The sequence below is a fragment of the Pygocentrus nattereri genome, chromosome 19, assembly GCF_015220715.1.
Source record: "Pygocentrus nattereri isolate fPygNat1 chromosome 19, fPygNat1.pri, whole genome shotgun sequence".
Classification (NCBI taxonomy): Eukaryota; Metazoa; Chordata; class Actinopteri; order Characiformes; family Serrasalmidae; genus Pygocentrus; species Pygocentrus nattereri.
Window position 1 is genome coordinate 37124365 of NC_051229.1, and position 21283 is coordinate 37145647.

Consider the following 21283-nt stretch of genomic DNA (forward strand, 5'->3'; position numbering starts at 1 on the left):
CCCCAGACCTGAATCCGATTGAGCGCATCTGGGACATCATGTCTCGCTCCATCCACCAACGCCACGTTGCACCACAGACTGTCCAGGAGTTGGCGGATGCTTTAGTCCAGGTCTGGGAGGAGATCCCTTAGGAGACCATCCGCCACCTCATCAGGAGCTGCCCAGGCGTTGTAGGGAGGTCATACAGGCACGTGGAGGCCACACACAATACTGAGCCTCATTTTGACTTGTTTTAAAGATATCACATCAAAGTTGGATCAGCCTGTCGTGTGTTTTTCCACTTTAATTTTGTGTGTGACTCCAAATCCAGGCCTCCATTGGTTAATAAATTTGATTTCCATTGATGATTTTTGTGTGATTTTGTTGTCAGCACATTCAACTTTGTACAGAACAAAGTATTCAATGAGAATATTTCATTCATTCAGATCTAGGATGAGTTATTGGAGTGTTCCCTTTATTTTTTTGAGCAGCGTATATATACAAATATATATATATATATATATATATATATATATATATATATATATATATATATATATAACCTGTCCAGGGTGTATCCTGCCTTTCGCCCGAAGACTGCTGGGATAGGCTCCAGCATCCCCCCGCGACCCTGACGGAGAAGCGGCTTAGAAAATGGATGGATGGATGGATGGATATATATATATATATATACACACACACACACATAGAATATATACTGTAAAGCAGTACACATAAAATGCATTCTCAAAAATATACATGAAAACAAAAAACCTCCATTATACATAAAAACACATTGCACATTAAAAAGCACATAAATTAAATTAAATTAAATTAAATTAAGTGTGGTCAGTCCAGAAGGGGGCAGTACTGCCCTTTATACGGCGTAAAGAGGATTTGATCAGCAGCAGCAGAAGAAGCGAGGCTGGGCTCACCCGAGTGCTGTCACGTTCATTAAAAATACCAAAATGTCGATTTTTACACCAACAAATCAGATCCGGCTCACTAATGTGGCCGTGGTGAGGATGAAGAAGGGCGGCAAGCGCTTCGAAATCGCCTGTTATAAGAATAAAGTGATGAGCTGGAGATCCGGAGCGTGAGTAGCGCGAGCGGCGCGAGCGGCAGTGTTACTCTAACGAGGCTAAGCTAAGCTAAACTGAGTGTGTTCCTACCGCCGAGCCTGAAATCGGATTCAGGAGCTTCTTATTCCAATTTCCCGTTCCACCTTAAATGGTGCGGCGGTTATATTCTGGCGCCTGTTCCATTTAAGGTGGAACGGGAAATTCGACCAAGATGCGACCCTCAGTTTCGTTTTCAACGTCATTAAAGATCCTCGGTTTGAATTTCTGTCACCACATTCGCCTATTAATCCCCAGAACGACTCAAACGCGTTATTATCTGGCTAACGTTCGGCTAAAAAGGGCATTTCACCGATTTTTAAACATTTCTGCTTACTGTTGTATGTAAACAGTAAAATGTAAACAGAGAGATTCTGTGGTGATTTGGTGTGAAATGGTTCAGACGTCTTTACAGTGGTGGTGATAGGAACCAGGCGTCACCATGACTACAACACAGATATAGACATTTTATATACTATCCAGAACCACCAGAGAACCTAGATGAGTCTTCTGAGTTTATATGGAATGTTGATGATGAGAAAATAGTGGAAAATCTGAAATAATAGGTTTTCTTTGGCGTCAGGCAGTGAATTCATAACCATTTCATGTAGTAACTTTCTGTGAAGGAGCTTTTAGAGGTGGACGTCTGGTTCCTATCACCACCACTGTGAACAGTTCTGACTCTGTAAGTCTCTAGAATGGTGCATTAACTTTATTTACATCTCAACCTATTAATTGTGCAGTGGTTTAGAAAAAGATCCCCTTTAACTTAATTCTGTTATGTTAGAGAGCATCTGCTGCTTTGTGACAGGGCACTTTTTTGACATCCCTCAATTTAAGAAAGAGGAAGAGAAGAATGAAGTCCAACAAACTTCAGTTATACTGATAAACAGGGGACTTCCACTGATTTCTGAAGAAGTCTGGTTGGTTAGTGTAGCTCCCTCACAGAAAGTTCCTACATGAAATAGTTATGAATTCACTGCCTGATGCATTGATTTATGATACTTTAGACAAAGGTTTGGCCTAAAATGTATATATAGTCCAGCCACACATACAGGGAGTTGTAGGTCAGATTAGTCCCCAAAGAAAACATATTTGCAAAGCTAAGGTACTGCTGTAGTAGAGCTGAGGTGAAAGCCAGTCTATACGTTAAGGCAAGGTAATCTGAAGTAACGGTAAATCTTAATAGACAAATATTAAGCAAAGGACTTATTGGACTGTTGTCATCTGCTTTTTTGCAATGCTTCACTGACCTGTCTTTTGACTGAAAGCCTGCTTTGTGAAGGATCTGCCTGCTGTACTGAAGTTACGTATGTTGTATTTCCTATTTTAGGGAGAAAGATCTGGATGAAGTACTTCAGACACACTCAGTGTTTACAAATGTGTCAAAGGGACAAGTGGCCAAAAAGGATGATCTGTCAAAGTCATTTGGAACAGATGATTTAACAGAAATATGCAAACAGGTAAGTGTTACTTTTACATGAAAACACATCAACTTCCAACCACCAATGCGTTATAACACATTAACGTTTCCTTTAGTACAAGTATGTTACCCATGTGTAGCTTGGCATGTGCTTCCCTAGGCTGAAGGAGGACGCTGGAGGCTGGGTTCAGTGCTGCAGCAGCTGTATTTTATCTGCACACCAAACAACACAAACGCAAACAAAACCAAATAACGGAAGCTATGCTAAGCTGGCTGCTTCTCAGTCTTTCTTACTCAAACTTTTCAGTCCTCTGCTGCTGCTTGGCACACTCCGCCTCCTTGTCACCGCCCCCAGCTTGCAGCTCGGGCAAGAGGCGGGACCCGGGTGGCGGAGCTTGGGACTCGCTCCTTGCCCTGGTGTGCCTTGTGGCCAGCACCTTCGTCCTTGTCCTCCTGCTCCCGCCATGAATCGCGTCCCTCGGCGGAGCTCGGGCTTTGTGTTCTGCCCCTTCGCCACTCATGACTCTCTCCCTGTCATCGCCGGGGCCGAGGGGCCGGGCGCATGCCACACCTGAAATTCTGCACAGTGTGTTCAAAAGCATCTAATTGCTCCTTCTAATTGTTACCTTAAGGTGCACCTATTTCGTACTCAATTGCACATCCACAGCTTGTATAAGTCCCATAGAAAAGCACTGACCAATAAAGCCAATAGATGATCTGAGCACCTAAGCCCACCGTGGGCTAGAGGGGTATAAAGTCCCCCAGCATTGGAACGTGGAGCAGGGGAGCTGTGTTCTCTGGAGTGATGGAGCTCCATCCACTACCTTTGGGATGAGCTGGAGTGGTCCAGAACTGACCATCCAACATCAGTGCCTGACCTCACTACTGCTTAATCAAATCCTCACGGCAGTGTTCATCATCTGGTGTAAAGCCTTCCCAGAAGAGTAGAGGCTATTAATGCAGCACAAACTCCCATGCTGTAAAAATTGTTTCTGCATTAAACAAAAACCAAATGTATTTCCAAAAAAGTAGCTTAACTATTCTTGTCAAGATTTTATACTTAATTTGGAATTTTGGCAGAAAGAAAAAGACCCTTGGGAAATTGCAAAGTTTTGTTCCTTTGTTCCAGTGATAATTTATAATTAAATTGATCCCCCGTTTATTTGTCAGAAGAGTCATTGTGTCAGTTGAGCTCCCTTTACTGATTGTTCAGTTTTAATGAGTACGTTGTGCTTTGTTATTTCTCAGTGTGTGTTTTTCCCTTTTTTTCCCCCAGATTTTAGCAAAAGGAGAGCTTCAGGTGTCTGATAAGGAGCGACAGAGTCAGCTGGAGCAGATGTTCCGGGACATTGCCACAATCGTGGCAGAGAAATGTGTAAATCCAGAAACCAAGCGCCCGTATACGGTCAGCCTTATAGAAAGAGCCATGAAGGACATTCACTACTCAGTCAAAGCCAGCAAGAGCACAAAACAGCAGGTCAGTAGAATGCCTGGCTATGTTGGTCTATGAGAGTGTTTGGTTTATAACTCCGGCTATAGGAGTTTTACAGCGTAGATGGGCTGTTGAAGGGAAATTCCACCAATTTTTGAGTAAATTCTATGTAATTAAGTGGTTAAGATAAAGAACAGTGACTCACAGGGGTTTTATGTGAAATAGTTAATTGTAGGGAATATATGCTTTTGTGAATATATCATGGACATGATTAATACTTAAAACTGTCCAACTGCTTGGTTGATTACACAGAGACCATAATTAGTTTTTTATTAGATTTGCAGCACAGTATGTAAAGTGATATCGCTGGATCCTCTGAATTATGAGGTTAAAGCGTCTAAATAGGAATATGGCTACATATAAACTAATGTTACTGTGCACTAAGTTGGCAACATCAGACTGGCAGTGTCCTTCAAAACCACACAAACCAGCCCGCTTTGCTGGTGTGATTTCCATGTACAGACTAGGGCAGATGAAAAGAACGCATAACAAAAGAAGCAGTTCTCTGTTCTTCATCTGATACTTGCTGAAACACAATAAATCTTTCCGTTCTGTTTATCAGGGGATCCGTGCTGAGCCCTCGATAAACTGACTTAGGCTATCAGAATACCCTAATTAGTATTTTAATGCTGGTAACGTTTTTCTGAGGACGTTTTCTCAGGACATTCTCCAGCTTCTTGTTTGAATTTTCCCCGTTCAGAATGTAACTGCTGCACCGTTTATGGTAGAACGGGAAAATTCTAACAAACAGCCGGCAAAAAAGAAGCTGGTTTCAGCTTCATGGAGGTTTGTAAGGCCTGATATGAGGAGGTTTCTCTGTTTCTGCTTGACAAGTGAGCGAGATTAAATTACTGTTCCACAGAACCAACAGTGCGGTAGCTAATCACAGCTGCTATATAACTTAAGGTGGAACGTGAAAACTTTGACAAGAAGCTACAAAAAGACGGAAAATTCAGCCTCGTAGTTTTAACACGTAGTATTTTTTGATAAGGAGTGTTAGGCTCTTAAACATCCTATCTGGAGGTTTTATTTCCGGATATACCTGTAAAAATGCGATATGGAACATTTTAGATAAGGAGATTTTTGCTGAAAATCTAAATTTTTAAATTTAAATTTAGAATATTTTTACACGGTGTGTCCAGTTCTGCAGTACCTGATGTGTATAAGTGAGCATAAAAAGTGTGTGTGTGTGGGGGGGGGGGGTGTTTCACAGACCTCGTATTAATGTTGTGTAATGTTTGAGAACATTTTGGTTTTTACTGTACTGTTTGGCTCTTTTTCACTGTTTATTTCACGAAGTGCCATCACAGGCTTATTAGAGACCACTTGCACACCCATTACGGAACACTCTGTATTGGCCTGAGGACCATTAGAGGGTGTTTGAAGAGGGTGTCCACTTGTGGGCTGCCAGTGGTTGAGAAACTCTGGTTTAGGTCATGTTTAAGAGGTCGAGACTGCTTTGTTGCTTTAGGCAATTAAGCATCTAAATTTCATGCACTAACTTGCTGGGTCCCACAGGGATGGATCCATTTTGGGGCCTTTTCTGTTTTTCTCTATTATTAAGACGAATATAGGTTAGCGCCAGTGCGCAGGTGATGCCCAGCTGTACTGGTTTCTGACTCCTAATGATTGCAAGTCCATCAGCTCTCTGTTTGACTCCATGTGTGAAATTAACACACACCATTTTTTTTATGACTAAACAAAGAAAAGACAGTAATGAAGTACAGAAGGACACGTCGTAATAACTGCAGTCCTCATCTCTGTGAGCCAAAACCTGTGAGAGTAATTTAGGAGTCATTTTGATGATGAGCTCAGCTTCAAAAAGCACAAATACAATCTGTAGAACAGCTCATCACATTAATAAATAATAATAATAACAACAAAAACAAACAAAAAAAGTGGAGAAGGAAGAAAAATGCTCATTAAAGAGAAAAGTCTTTAAGTCAGATTTGAAAGAGGAAAAAGAAGAGCCGTCCCGGAGGGACTGAGGGAGAGAGTTCCGGAGTTTGGGGGCCATGTAACTGAAGGACCTCCCTCCCAAAGTGGACAGTCTGGTACTGGGACAGCAAGTATGTTACTGATGGAGTGTAAGAGGTCAGCAGTTCTCTGAGGTGGGGGGAGCAGGTCATGCAGGTCTTTGAAAGTGAGTAGTAAAATTTTAATCTTTATACCAGGCAGCCAGTGTAGCTGAGAGAGAATGGGGGTGATGTGAGCTGAACGTTGAGTATAGAGAGTGAGAACTCCAGCTGCAGAGCTCTGAATGTCCTGTGGCTTTTGTATAGACTTTACAGGAAAACCAACGAAGAGGGAGTTACAGTAGTCAATACAGGACATAATGAAGACATGAACCATCATTATCATCATTATCAGTCAGGAACGGGCAAAGACAAGCAATGTTATGTAAGTGGAAGAATGCTGTCTCAGTGAGGAACTTGATATGCAGATCAAAATTAAGTGATTGGTCGAGTAAAATACCAAGATTTCTAACAACAGGTGCAGGCTTAACGAGCAGGCCATCAATACTAACTGAAAAATTGGATGATTTTGATAGTAAATGTTTAGAGCCGACCAGTAAGACTTCAGTTTCATCACTGTTTAGCATGAGATGGTTATTATGCATCCAGAGCTTTAAATCATAAATCCAAACGATTAGTGTATTGGGAGGTGAATCTGAGGGTGTGTGATTACTGAGATATAACTGAATATCATCAGTATAACAGTGGAAGTTAAGGCCATGGCTACGAATGATGTGGCCAAGAGGTAAGATGTAGATTAAAAAAAAAGTAGGGGTCCAAGAACTGAGCCCTGAGGGACACCGCATGTAACAGGAGAGGTGGAGGGCTTGTGTGGACCTAGTGTGATGTCTGTCTGTAAGGTAAGACCTGAACCACTGTAAGGCTTGTCAGTGAGACCAATAGAGAAATCCTTACATCTCAGAGGATCATAACATTCTGTTATCACATCTCGACCAGACTGCTCTAGTTCTCTCCTCTCTGGCCTACGCAGGAGCTTTGTTGCATACCTGCAGAGTTCAGAATGCAGCTGCTTGGATCCTGACCCCCAAGAGAAAGAGGGACCATCCACTGGTTACTGGTGTCTTTTAGAATTGATTTCAGATTTCCTTTCTTGGTTTGTAAATGTCTGGCACTTTACGTTAATGAAATTATTGTCAGATGTTTATTTCTCTTATTTAGGTTTTTTGTAGAATAAGACAAAAGCACAGTATAAGGCCCCCACTCCTCTCCCTCCCAAATAAAAGCAGCCAAAATTCAGAAATTGTACATATTCAGCAGCCCATGCCAAAATCAGACAATATCAATAAGTAAAAGAAAAAAGTAAAACATAAGAGCAAGTGTTATAATCTTGGCAGTTTGGAGGACAAAACATAGAAGTTAAATTACCAAGAGGGATGCCACAGTTCAGTCATCGGCATTGAAGGTGTTCAATGAAAGGGTCCCATACCTCTCTATACCTCTTGATTGAACTTGTACTGACACATTGTTAATTCTCCAGATGTAGAGAAGAAACTGTTTCAGAAAGGCACGTTGTAAATGAGGGAGGAAATTCAGATTTCCATTCCCTAAGAGTAATCCTTGTTGCCATAACCATGCCAGGCATTAATGCCTGCTGGCATATGGTAAACAAAGTGAGGTACCCAAGCAACCAATCACAGCCAACACTGGGTCAAGAGAAATCTTGGGTCATCATGTAACAGCATGCTCGAGTTCTCTAAAACACGGCTAAGGAGCATAGATGTTGCATTCAATCATTGCAGCCCAAAGCTCTGGAATTCAGTTCCTGAGGACCCGAGAGCCGCTGGATCGCGTAATACCTTCAAAGACAATCTTAAAACATTTGTTCTGATTGGCTTTTCTCTGATTATACAGTTTACATTTTAGCTGGTTTCCCTGTTTTTACAGGAGGTTAACCTGTACAGTCACAGATAACTGGATACCTGTGTAACACTCATCACTGCAGGCTGGATGAAAAAGCCGGTTGGCCCTCAAAAGCAACACGACAGGAGACACATTGGTTTATTTTTATTTATAAAACACTTTCCAGCCATATGCCAGCTTGTTGCTGTTGTCGGAACAAAACATCTCCAAAATATTAACTTTATAGGAGAAACAAAAACCTACTTTACTTTTAATGTAAGTCAATGGAACCAGATGGTTTTCTGAGTCATTTTGGGCAGTTTCTTTTGGTCCATTCATCATGAAATTTACACACAATATAAAGGCCAACAGGTATTTTCAAATTACGTCAGAAAGCAAAAAACGTCAACATTGGAGATACGACGTTTTGTTCCGACAGCAGCGATATATTACTTCAACGATGTCTGTAAATAATGATGATTATCAGACTCGCTTCACTGGTTGGATCAGTTGAGTGGAACCGAGAGTTTTTACTGAACTAGGAAAATCTGCCTCTAGTTCCAGGGCAGCAGCGAGGACCAGCGCTGGGTCATTTTACTCTCTAACCACTTCCACTCTGCCTGCATCTGTTTCTTCACTTAATTCTCACTATTATTGTCTTAATTTCATTATTTTTATTATTTTATTTTTCCACAATTTGTATTGGTTTATGCATTATTATTGTTATTATTGTTGTCGTTGTTGTTGTTGTTTTTTTGGTAATGATTAGTTTACCATTTTTAATTAGTTTTAGTTTGTTGTACATATTAGTTGTATATTTTCTGCTGTTTTTAATGTACTTTTATTAGTAATGTTTCATTTTTAAGTCATTTTTATTGTTAAATTCTGTTTAATTATTATGTGTTCTTACATATTATCAGTCCCTTCTTCTTGTATTAACTCACCAACTTCAAATAAGGGTCACCCTCAATGTTCTCCTAGGTTAAATAAAGGTTGATTGATTAATTGATAACACTGACCGAGTAATCCTGTGTTGATATGAAATGAGTTTAGTGAAAAATTGTGTTTTTCTTGGTTTTGTTCCTCTTTTTTTTTTTAATGCAACTTTTATTTTAATGCCACCATTTAAACCACTTTGGACTGCTCTGTTGTGTGAAATGTGCTGTATAAAAGTATTATTATTTTTATTATTATTATTATTATTATTATAATAAATGCAGGCCTGATGAATAATTTGTAAAATGAACGCACAGTGTTGATATACATATTTAGATATTGCAGTAACAGTAACCACTTCACTATAATAATAATAGCAAACCCACTTTTTAATTTTGGTCTGTAACCTCGATGTCATTTAATCCCTCCAGGCACTCGAGGTCATCAGACAGCTGAAGGAGTCCATGCAGATTCAGAGAGCTCACATGCGGCTTCGCTTTGTCCTGCCGGCCAGAGAAGGGAAGAGGCTGAAGGAGAAGCTCAAACCGCTCGTGAAGGTGGTGGAGAGTGAAGACTTTGACGATCAGCTGGAGATGGTGAGCGGTTTAAAGTTGACTGGCTTATGTAAGAATATTAATATATAAAATCAGTTCTAAAGGTTTTTCCATTGCGTGTGCATTTCCAGAATTTCAGGAGCTGAACAATCAGTCATTCAGAAGTGTTGAATTGTAGAGAAACATACAGGCTCCTGGCTTTGTGAGTGATGGTGATAGGAACCAGAAATTATGATGCTTAATACAGCCATAATACAAATATAGCCCTTTTTTGGTGTATGTGCTATAATTGTAAAACAGTGAGCAATTAAGGCTTGTTCTGTTATGAGTGTGTGTTAAAAAATAAAGTTTTTACATACAAAATCTTTTCAAAACTGTGGTAAAAAAAATGCTCATGGCAATACTTCCATAACCATTCTATGTAATAACTTTCTGTGAGGGTGCTTTTAGAGGTGGATGTCTGGTTCCCATCACCACCACTGTGAACAATTCTCTGCTTGTTTCACTAGAGCAGCGCATTTCACACCAAATCACTCTGAATAACCATTTAATTAACACTTTAATTATGGAGATATGTTATGAAACATTGCATTTTCCCAGCTAATGTATGTTCTCTTGCCCCATAGGTCTGTTTGATCGACCCGGGCTGTTTTCGGGAGATCGATGAGCTGATTCGCTGCGAAACAAAGGGAAAAGGTTCATTGGAGGTGCTGAGTCTGAAAGATGTGGAAGAAGGGGACGAGAAGCTAGAATAGCCCGTCCGAGTCGCGTCTTACCCACCACACTAACTATATGCATATTATTTGTGGTTTGTTTTATATCGAGACTCTAAATTAATATAACTTAAGGCTGGATTTAATGAGGACCTCAGCAGCATTGGTTGAAGTTAGTTTGTGCAATACTTATGACAGAGGCTGGCCCGAAGTGTTTTTGCCGACAAGTAATCCTATTATTTTATAACAATTTACACATGCAAGTACTTCCACGGATGTCTGAGGCTCCACAAAATCTTCCCTGAAAGGCTTAAGCAGAAATGGCTGTTGAGCAAGTAAATAATCCAACTCAAATCACAATTAAGGGGTTTATTTTCTGTGAAAATTAAAGTGGCTTATGTGCTTGACTACAAAACAGGCAGTGGATTGAATTACTAAAATAAATAAAAGCGCGCAATTAATGTAGTGATTAATGACAGTGATTACCTTTTGATTAGGTATCCGTACTAATTAACACTGGCGTATTTATCCAGCTTGCCTTCCTCAAATATGTGCCGCAGTTTCTGCCTTCTAACAGTGCAGCTTGTTCTACTGAGGTAATGTCCAAAATCGGGACATTTACAGAAGGTGCAAATAAAACATGCACACAGATTCACTTCTTGTCTTGCTTTTATACAAATACGGACACCTCTCTGGATTCAACTCGGCCAAATTCTTTTTAAAGTGGATTTTTTAAAGACTAGACCACATGAATAAATTAGAGGTTGATGTTGAGAATCACAGTGTCGTGATAAAATGTACACACACAACCTCACATTAATTTCACCCTTAAACACCTTTAAAGAGAGATTCCACAGATTTTTCTAAATTTCTGCCTAAATCGTTGAGAGTCATTTAGAGTGGTATTTATGTGAAATGGTTCATTCAGTAGAAACTTACTGACTCTGATTTCTTTACCGTGGTGGTGATCGGAACCAGGTGTCGCCATGACAACACAAATACAGATAGCGTTTATTTACAATCCAGTTTTGTGGGCGATATAGGTTTTGTATGTATATAATATTTCATGATTAATGGTAAAATAGTAGTAAAGCTTTTTTGGTATGAAAATGTAAAATCTGTTTTAGGCTAAAAAACAATGTCTCAGGCATCAGGCGTGTTCTGCGACATCTGGTTCCTGTCAGCACCACTGTGCACGATTCTGTATGTTTCTCTAGAACGGAGAATTTCACTCAAACCACTCTGATGGACTCTGTTTTACATCTTAACCCCTTAAATGTGCAGGAAGTTTGAGAAGTTGTTGGAATTCCCTTTCAAAGCAGCTTCAGTTCCAATTTTCAGGCATATTATATTAGTCTAAAGTTCCATAAGTACAAAATTCCATAAAAGGTATAGTGTTCTTGTTTTTGTGGCAGGTTTTTCAAATAGATGTAGTAGTCTGTCTGTACGGGCTTGAATTGAATGCAGCACTGTGTATCACCAAGAACGGGTCGTCTGGTTCCGGCCCTGCCGCTTGCATGGGTCCTCTTTGTTCTTGTGGGGGTGCTTTGCAGCAAAAGGCACTAAGTGCTCCTCCCCCAATCAGCAGCAACGCCGTTCCCATCCATCCTGAGTACAAAGCTGGTCCCCAGCCCTTGGTTATGTGGACAGCGGTGTCCAGTTCGCTGTAAGTGGCGTGTGTAGTCCAGGATGTAACCACCAGCAGCAGCAGTCCCGTCAAGACAAAGACCACCCCGGCCGCTGCCTTAATCTGTATACGCTGAGGAAACCATACAAGAGCTACGAAGTAGCCCACCACAGGGAAGATTCCCATAACGATAGAGGCAAGAAGCAGGGCATTCCAAGAGCGAAAGCTGCCGGCTAGGGACAGCAAAGACATGTAGAAGTTGCAGTGCAAGCTCCCTTTGTTGAGTTCCTGCCAGTTCAACCAAACTCCGTCCCAGTACAAGGCGAGAGTGTCCGTGTTGTTGTCCACGGTTCCGGTCACATTCCACATGGGCAGGCACTTGGTGAAGATGGCACAAAGCCAGCCTGTGCAGGCCAGCCCAAAGCCAGCCAGCTCGAACCTCCTGTCCATGTTCGAGAAGCAGAGTGAAGCTCAGCTGACTAACTGCCGAGGGAAACCGGCCGCTCTGGATTCCTGCAGTGGGTGTGGAGGCTGCACAGTGTTCGCCACAGACTCCGGGGCTTGTGCGGTTTTCTTTATTCCATGGTTTCAAAACAGTCCCTATTCCCTTTCAATCTCGTGTTTTCCACCCGGAGGCCAAGACAATGATGTCACTGTGTGCCTCCTCTTTTGTCCTGTGTGGAGCTCTTTATAGGACACAATGATGTGCTTGAAACTCGAAGCATGAAAAACATAACCAAATTTTATTCAAATAAGAAACACTTCAAATAGACGCAGACACATTAAGGGCAACGTGTCCAATAAGTACAAGCTAGGAAAGGATATTCTGTTATTGTGAAACAGATTGTAAACAGTTTTAGGTCACTGTTACACTGTTCAGGTTTACAGTAATATATTTAACATACATTTCACAGTTCTCTGGATATAATTAAAAGGCCTGAATAATAGCTAAAGGGGAGGTCCACCAGTTTTTCAATTTCTGCCTTATTTGGTTTGTTTGAGATGTAAACAGAGATTCAATGTGGCTTGGTGTGAAATGGTTCAGACGTCTTTACAGTGGTGATGATAGGAACCAGGGGTCGCCACACAGACAACACAGGTATAGACATTTTATTTACCATCCAGAACCACCAGTGAACCTACGCGAGTCTTCTGAGTTTATATGGAATGTTCATAGTAAAATAGTGAAAAATCTGAAACAGCTTTTCTTTTGAGGGCTATTTTGCCTCACAATGCCCTGCATGTATCCCTCCACCATGCATGGATTTTAAGGCCAAAATCTTCTCAAAACTATTGTAAAACAGTGTCTGTCATCAGGCAGTGAATTCATAACCATTTCGTGTAGGAACTATCTGTGAGGAGCTTTTATAGGCGGGTGTCTGGTTCCTGTCACCACCACTGTGAACCATTCTAACTCGGGTTTCTCTAGAAAAGAACGTTTCACACCAAACTGCTCTTACATTTTTACCCTTTAATTAATGCAGAAATATTGAACAATATGTCAAATTCCCCTGTAATATCAGCACAAACTGATCAGTAATATAATCTAATGGAATGGTCTGACAATAAAGGTCCATCATAGGACACACATATAAAGCTTCTTTGTAATCTGATGGTAGCTCCTCTTTAATCAAGTTAAAGCAAAAGTTGAGTCAAATGTCAAGTTTAGACAGTTTAGCTCTTTACCTCTTCAAGGGGAATTACATTGATTTTTCAAATTTTCTGATGTCTAAGACAGTTTTACCACAGTTTTGGTAAGATTTTCCACTATTTTCCATCATCAACATTCCATATAAACTCAGACGACTCGTGCAGGTTCACTGGTAGTTTTGATAGTAAATAAAATGTCTATATCTGTGTTGTAGTCATGGTGACCCCCTGGTTCCTATCACCACCACTGTAAAGACATTGAACCATTTCACACCAAACCGCCCTGAATCTGTTTACATATCAGTGACAGTGAATTGTATTGAAATTAACTGTAGATTCAGGCCCTTGAATTGTGGCCTAGATATGATGTGGCTCCCCTGTACCCAACCATTCATTCACATCAAAGGGTCCAAATCATGGAAAAAACAGTAAAATAAAAACACATTAAGTACTATAAAGACATTTAAGCTTATAAAATGTAACGTTCTCTTCCTACCAGTACGTATATGGAAACTAAACTGCAAATACAGCCCATTGCTTTTTGTGAAGTAAATCTGCTTATTCAGTCTACGTCAGTTTAGCCCCATCCACTCACACTGAATCGTAATAGGTGTTTCAGTGTTTTTTGAATGAGACGCAATACAGGACAACAAAACAGAACAAAAGGCACAGGAACAAAAAGCCTGTTCTTAAGAACAAGACAATATTTAGAAAACAATCATGTAGAAACGGATTATGAGTGTTGTTGGTACATAAAAGCACACAAATGTCGTGACCTCAGGTAAAAAAAAAAGACTAATGCAGGACATGCGCCCTTCAATTTAGACTCCTCAGACGTAGTTCTTAAAGGCATAGCTGCTTTGGGTGCCTGACTTTGCTGAGGTGTATCTGGACGAGTGGTGGGCCCTTTCTGCCGGGCAGCTGGTGCAGAGAACTGCCCCTCCGATGAACAGGAACCCCGCTGTGACCCAGCCCAGGTAAATGGCTGCCCCCATCTCCCTCTTTAGAGCCTCATGCACAATGGGGTTGTGGAAGTCCCTGATGATGGCGTCAGCCGTCCAGGACACGGGCACCACGGTGGTGAGGCCCGAGAGCATGAAGGTGATTCCAGAGGCCACCACGATGCGGGCCTTGGCCCGAGGGTTACTCAGGCAATTGGTACAGTCCGCCCCGAGCAGGAAGATGATGAAGGCCAGGCACGCAAGTGCCATTGTGGTGACCACGAGGCCACGGGAGGCCTGCAGCGAGGGGTCCAGGTCCAGCAGGGCGTCATACAACTTGCACTGCATCTGGCCCGTGCGCTCGTAAACGCAGGTCATCCACAGGCCCTCCCAGAAGACCTGAGCCACCACAATGTTGGTGCCGATGAAGGCGGTGACCTTCCACATGGGTAGGGCACAGATGATGATGGTGCCAGCCAGGCCGATCATGGACAGGGTGATGCCCAGGACCTGCAGAGCCATTGAGGGGCCTGGAGAGGAGCAGAGAATGATGTAAGGGATAAGAAATGAAACTGATAAACTGCATTTCACGACAGTTCTAGGATGAATATTACCTCTTATTTTGAAAGAAAAAAGCAAAAGTTGAGTCAAATGTCAAGTTTAGACAGTTTAGCTCTTTACCTCTTCAAGGGGAATTACATAGATTTTTCAAATTTTCTGCATAATTAAGCAGTTAAGATGTAAACAGAGTCATTCAGAGCGGTTTGGAGTGAAACGCTCTGTTCTAGAGAAACTTACAGCGTCAGAACTGTTCACAGTGGTGGTGATAGGAACCAGACGTCCACCTCTAAAAGCTCCCTCACAGAAAGTTACTACTTGAAATGGTTAGGAACACACTGACTTACGTCAGAGACATTTTTATGTTAGTTTTGAGAAGATTCTGCTTTGAAATATACTTTTAAAAACCTGGTTATGGTGGAGGGGTCAAAAAAGGGTAAAAAAAATGGAGGGGTAAAAAAAAAAAGCTTTCTACTATTTTACCATTATCAGCATTCCATATAAAACCCAGAAGACACGTGTAGGTTCACTGGTGGATTTAGATAATGAACAAAGTATCTGTTTTGTAGTCATGGCGACCCCTGGTTCCTATCACCACCACTGTAAAGTCTACAATCAACCATTTCACACCAAAGCACTCTGAAAGACACCGCTCACACCTCCGTGACAGTAAAGGGAAAGTAATTCCATTTTAAACGCTAGAGGCTTAAATTCTCCTTCAAGTCCTTGTAACAAAGATTCCGTTTAGCATGACTGACGTCTCAAAAAAGATATTTTGAAAAATCTGTGGAGCTTCACTTTAAAGTGAGACTATTATCCTTCACCTGCATTACACGATTCCACCAATAGATGGCAGTGTTGAATAAAACATCATATGTCAGATTTTCGAGGGGTAAGGGTAGATGATATAAATGTAGGCAAACCATTATCATCTGCAGAATCATCACGATAAATGATAACATTGGAATCCAAATTCAGTCACAAAGTGCCACATGTGAGCATTGCAGAGCCTTTTGGCTCACATTTGGTAGAATTACTAGAGATACACAATGACATAAGCATCATTTCAGTATCAACACATAACTGCTTAAAAACAAATCTGCACTAAAATATCTGCTTTTTAATCGTTTTACTGCATTTTTACACTTTTTGAACTTATAAAATTAGTAATATTGATTGGTAATTTTTGTTAAATCTTTCTCAATCTTTATTTTATAAATGTTTATAAATGTTATCAGCATCAGTAAATATGAAAAATATCAGATATTGGCATCAGCTCAGAATTCCCATTTCAGTGCATCCCTAATATGACTATAAAGTTACTAACTGGGCTACTTAATAATTTATAATGAAAACATACACTATATTTCCAAAATTATTCGCTCGTCTGGCTTCACACGCATATGAACTTGAGTGACGTCCCATTCTTAATTCATAGGGATTCATAATATGATGTCGGCCCACACTTTGCAGCTAAAACAGCTTCAACTCTTCTGGGAAGGCTTTCCACAAAGGTTAGGAGTGTTTATGGGAATTTTTGACCGTTCTTCCAGAAGCGCATTTGTGAGGTCATACTGTTGTTGGAGGAGAAGGCCTGTCTCCGCTCTAATTCATCCCAAAGGTGTTCTATCAGGTTGGGGTCAGGACTCTGTGCAGGCCAGTCAAGTTCTTCCATACCAAACTTGCTCATTCATGTCTTTAAGGACCTTGACAAAATCTCTTGGTGCTGAAGCATTAACAGTTCCTTTCATTGGAACTAAGGGGTCGAGCCCAACTCCTGAAAAACAACCCAACACCATGATCCCCCCTCCACCAAACTTTACACTTGACACATTGCAGTCAGACAAGTACCGTCTCCTGGCAACCGCCAAACCCAGACTCATCCATCGGATTTCCAGACGGAGAAGCGTGATTGGTCACTCCAGAGAACTCGTCTCCACTGATCTAGAGTCCAGTGGCGGCGCTTTACACCACTGCATTCCACGCTTTGCATTGCACTTGGTGATGTAAGGCTTGGATGCAGCTGCTCGGCCATGGAAACCCATTCCATGAAGCTCTCTACGCTGTTCTTGAGGTCACATGAAGTTTCGAGGTCTGTAATGAATGACTCTTCAGAACGCGACCTCTGTGCACTATGCGCCTCAGCATCCGCTGACCCGTGCTGTCATTTTACGTGGCCGACCACTTCGTGGTCATCATGAAATTTGTAAAATGTAAAGGATGCTTACTCAGCACACTGTTTTGCAGAAAACATTTTTTTACTTTTTTTTTGGGAAAAACTTTTCAGAAAATCAAGAAAATGTTTTTGAATGTTTATTAAAACTTTACAACTTGGCCCTCCCCCTTTCATAAAAGGTGAACTGAGCTCCACAGTTTAGAAGCAGAATAACAGAAAGGGTCACTTCACGGTTTCGATTTGTTTTACGGAGGGTGTTTGCAGAAGGTCGGTGTCTGCAGATCTAAGATCACGTGGTGGAGCTTAAGCATTACGATGGTGGTTATTTGGTAAAATCTAATTTTTCAAAGCATTTTTTTCATTAAGGACCAAATAGTGAACCTGATTTCAGTGCAAAAAGCAACACCAAGTCAGACACATTGACCTTTGTTGAGGGCAGAAAAAATCCAACACAGAGAATGAAAAACAGTGCTCACATCAAAATAGAATGCTTTTGTCACCAGATAACCTGAAGATCCACATTGTGGAGCATGAAGTGCATGAGTTTGTACACAACAGGTCTTTTTGATTTACTGCTTGAACTTCCTATTGGGAAACAGAGGCACACAGAGGTCATTATATCTGTCATGACTTATGATGTGAACATATAAACTTCTCCTCTGAGCAATAAAACTCCTCTTTAGATAAGAAAACATCTGAAGTATCTCAAACTGTCTCATCCTGGTAAACAAGGTCAAGAGCACATCGGCGCTCAGAGTTCTTTCGGGGTCTGAAATGGAGTTATTTCTCTCCCGGGAATAAAGAATTAGCTCATCTGAATTTGCTAGAATGCCATATGAGGTTCTGATAAAGTGAGGGAGCAGTGTTGGTGCAGCACAGTTATGAAAACCTCACGTCTCTACGAGCACGCATGGTATGCTGGAGGCGTGGACGTGCTGGAAGAGTGTACTCAGATATTCCTTGGAAAACCAGTTTGTTTTGTGTGCTGACCTGAAGGGAGGAAACCTGCTGCCCTTTGCATCCAGCGAGAAAAGAATGACTGAATTCACAACCTGAACATTTACATTAAAGGTTCAAACTTAAATTTATAGAAGGTTTTTGACAAATACAACACTTTCCTTTCTGCGCATTGCAGAAAGAACTTAGTCATGTTTATAATTCTTACACAATTTCATTCACAAGACATTCAACACATTTTGAACTGAACTGGTGAAAGTCATAAGGACTAGATTAGAAATAAAAGTACAAAAAAAATCAGATGAAAAAGAGGGAGCTAGTACCTGTTAGATGCCTGTTAGTATCTCCACAGCTGGATCTGAGTGTGAATCAATGTACAGAAGATCTATATTTTATGTATATCTAAATGTGGTGATGTAAACTAATAGACATTGTTGTCCAAGATTATCTTCATAGTAGAATATATAGTTCTAAAGATAAATGCAACACCTGTAAGCATATGTACTTATATCTGCATATAGCTTTACATATGGTCTATAAAAGTACAAAAAACCTTCAAACAGAGAACAGACAGTGTTATTTACAGCAGAATGTATATCTATATACAAATGTGCACACACACACACACACACACACATATATATATATATATATATATGTATATATATATATATATATATATATATATATATATATATATATATATATACATACAGGGTGAGTCAAAAGTCACAGGAAACCGTTTTATTTTATTTTTTATGCTGTCACAAGCCTCCACGATGCAGTGCTGAAGGTGGTGTTTGTTTGTTGCAGATTTTCTCAGCATACACAATTTGTTTGAGATGACCCCAGAGGTATAAGTCGATAAATATATATATATATATATCGCTGTTGTCAGATCAAAACCTCATATCTCCAAAATGGTAACTTTACAGGAGAAGGAAAAAACATACTCTACTTCTAATGTAATGGAACCAGACTTTTTTCCAAGTACATTTGGGACATTTCTGTTTGTCCATTCATCATGAAATGTACACACAATGTATAGCACAATGGGTATTTTCAAATTATGTCAAGAACTGAAAAACGACAAAAATGGACATACAAGGTTTTGCTCTAACAGCAGTGACATACATATATATATATATATATATAATTTTCATACATATCTAAATACATCTTTATATCTATGTACAATCGAAAGTTCCTCTTAATTGTCTGTCATATGTGTTCAGATGTAAGTCTTTGATGTTGGCGTGAAAGACCTCAGTGTTGGTGGCTTAAAACTGGGCACTGAGTTGTTCCTTGATCTAGCTTTGTTGGCCAGCTGGTACTTAAGTGATGGTGTTTTGTCATCATTCCGTGGACAGGAGCTGCAGAGAAGTCCCCCTCCTATTATCAGCAGGAAGCTTGCCCCCCAGCCAATGTAGAGTGAAGCCCCCAGTTCACGCTTCTGGGCGGCTGTAAGCGTGGGGTTGTAGAAATCTCGAATAATCATGCTGGCTGTCCAGGACACAGGAATCAGGCACAAGACGCCAGAGATGATCAGAACCACGCCTGCACCGATGGCAGATCTCCGTTTGCTGTTTTCGTCCTGGATGAAGTTGGTGCACTTTCCGGCAATGAAGGCCATGAAGAGCCCGATGATCCCCACCACCAGAGAGACCACCATCAGGGCACGAGCAGCCTGGAGGTCGGAGGTGAGGGCCAGCATGGAGTCATAGACTTTGCACTGCATCTGCCCGGTGCTCTGTACCACACAGCTCATCCAGATTCCCTCCCAGAAGATCTGAGACGTGACGATGTTACTGCCGATGAAGGCCGTCACCCGCCACATGGGCAGTCCGCAGACGAGGATCACCCCCACCCAGCCGAGCAGGGCCAGCGTGCAGCCCAGCAACTGCAAACCCATAGATGCCATCGCCTCACCAACCCCGTCCAAAGCTCAGAGGTAGACTGCTGTTCTCCTCAGAAAACCATCTGAGACAACCAGCCGGGCTGTTAATGGTTCATCAAAATAAGGTGTGTGCTGTTGTTCAGAAACATCTTAGCCTGCTGAAGGAATACCAGCCGTGCAGGATTCTTTGTGCCTGGAACAATGAAGGCGGGGATTGTATTTGCTCTCATCCAGCTCGGTTTACAAGCCTGTGGTTGAAACTTACAGGGAACCTCGAAAGGAATTACACCTATTAAAAACAGCCAAATGGCCGACATTCAGTATCAATCATGTTCGGCTTAGTACATGGACCAAGTCTCCAATTTCATGTACTTTATAGGGCAATTTTTTTTTTCCTGAGATCATGAGATCATGGGCCCATGTTTGGGCCCATATTTCTTAGGTTATGAACTGCCCTTGGACTTTTTTGCCAGTTTTCCTGCCCTAGCATGCCTGATCAAACTAATTAGCTAACAATCACCTGGAATACATTTAGATGTGCAGGCCAGGGGTGCTCCAGAACCATCGTTGAGAACCACTGGGTTAGAAGTTTGCTAAAGGATGACAAGTATGATGATTAAGCTGTATGATGATTAAGCTATGTTGCTATCTTTAAAAGATGCCCTTTGGTGGTATTTTTTGACGCTTGAGTCAAAAGATGTGTCTAACCAGTTTGGCAGGACTCGTAAAGAGTATCATACAAATCAGAGCAACCAAAATGGCAAAGCATCATCAGGTTTGATCACCACACAGTAAACTGTAAAAGTCTGAAACCGGCCCTCATTTGTTTAATCTCCAGTCAAAATGGCCCACAAGCACAGATTATGTTTCAGCGCCTGGAAAACGGCAGAAAACCTGTACTCAACCGAGAATTACAGAATTCCATTCCAGCTTCCATTCTTTTCAGGAGATTCACTTTCAGTTCCTCAAGGAATCTGCAGACACACCTCCAAAATTCAGTCTGAGAAGCTGGTTGATGATTTTCTGAAGTGATCAAACCCATTCAGTGGTGTTGAGGTCTGGACTCAGGGGTGGTCAGTCAGCTTCTTTGTTTGATGTGCCCATCTCCTTTTCTCAGCAAGGCTCTTCTTGATCAGCTACACATCCTTTCAGACCCACGGCGCTGAGTGGTCTTCTCACAGTGGAAGGATGGACAGAAACACCTGTGGATGTTTTCAGATCTGAAGCAGCTTGATTTTCTCCTCTCTCTCAGAGATGAAAGCTTTAAGTGCTATTTATCTGATGGGGGTCAGTTTTGGGGTCTACCAGGTCTTCCAGGTGGTTGTTAGGAGCCACATTTTCTCTGTAGGTTTGAACTCCAGTTGTACTGTCAAGTTGTACTCAATGG

At 41.2% G+C, this 21283-nt stretch overlaps 4 protein-coding genes across 4 annotated transcripts; 1 reads left to right on the forward strand and 3 right to left on the reverse strand.

Annotated features, from left to right (window-relative positions):
* Positions 1–876: 876 nt before the first annotated feature.
* sbds (SBDS ribosome maturation factor) lies at positions 877–10741 on the forward strand. The gene is made up of 5 exons (XM_017691880.2): positions 877–1075; positions 2431–2560; positions 3797–3997; positions 9255–9419; positions 10004–10741. The coding sequence occupies exons 1-5, from the start codon at positions 948–950 to the stop codon at positions 10130–10132; spliced, it is 753 nt and encodes a 250-aa protein (XP_017547369.1). The 5' UTR covers positions 877–947; the 3' UTR covers positions 10133–10741.
* On the reverse strand, positions 10321–12376 carry LOC108424023 (claudin-4-like). The gene has a single exon (XM_017691765.2). It carries the CDS (start codon positions 12165–12167, stop codon positions 11511–11513), a length of 657 nt encoding a protein of 218 aa, XP_017547254.1. The 5' UTR covers positions 12168–12376; the 3' UTR covers positions 10321–11510.
* Positions 12377–14197: 1821 nt separating this feature from the next.
* Positions 14198–14830, reverse strand: cldnj (claudin j). Its single transcript, XM_017691766.1, has one exon. The coding sequence runs from the start codon at positions 14828–14830 to the stop codon at positions 14198–14200; it is 633 nt and encodes a 210-aa protein (XP_017547255.1).
* A 4276-nt stretch (positions 14831–19106) lies between these two features.
* On the reverse strand, positions 19107–20033 carry LOC108424025 (claudin-4-like). The gene has a single exon (XM_017691767.2). The coding sequence runs from the start codon at positions 19918–19920 to the stop codon at positions 19231–19233; it is 690 nt and encodes a 229-aa protein (XP_017547256.2). The 5' UTR covers positions 19921–20033; the 3' UTR covers positions 19107–19230.
* Positions 20034–21283: the final 1250 nt, after the last annotated feature.

Excerpts from the sequence above, each read along its gene's own strand:
- sbds (XM_017691880.2), top strand. The coding sequence starts at position 948 with ATGTCGATTTTTACACCAACAAATCAGATCCGGCTCACTAATGTGGCC. Across the intron at positions 2,561-3,796 it reads TAACAGAAATATGCAAACAG|ATTTTAGCAAAAGGAGAGCT; the intron begins GTAAGTGTTACT and ends TTTTTCCCCCAG. Across the intron at positions 9,420-10,003 it reads TTGACGATCAGCTGGAGATG|GTCTGTTTGATCGACCCGGG; the intron begins GTGAGCGGTTTA and ends CTTGCCCCATAG.
- cldnj (XM_017691766.1), bottom strand. The coding sequence starts at position 14,830 with ATGGCTCTGCAGGTCCTGGGCATCACCCTGTCCATGATCGGCCTGGCT.
- LOC108424025 (XM_017691767.2), bottom strand. The coding sequence starts at position 19,920 with ATGGCATCTATGGGTTTGCAGTTGCTGGGCTGCACGCTGGCCCTGCTC.
- LOC108424023 (XM_017691765.2), bottom strand. The coding sequence starts at position 12,167 with ATGGACAGGAGGTTCGAGCTGGCTGGCTTTGGGCTGGCCTGCACAGGC.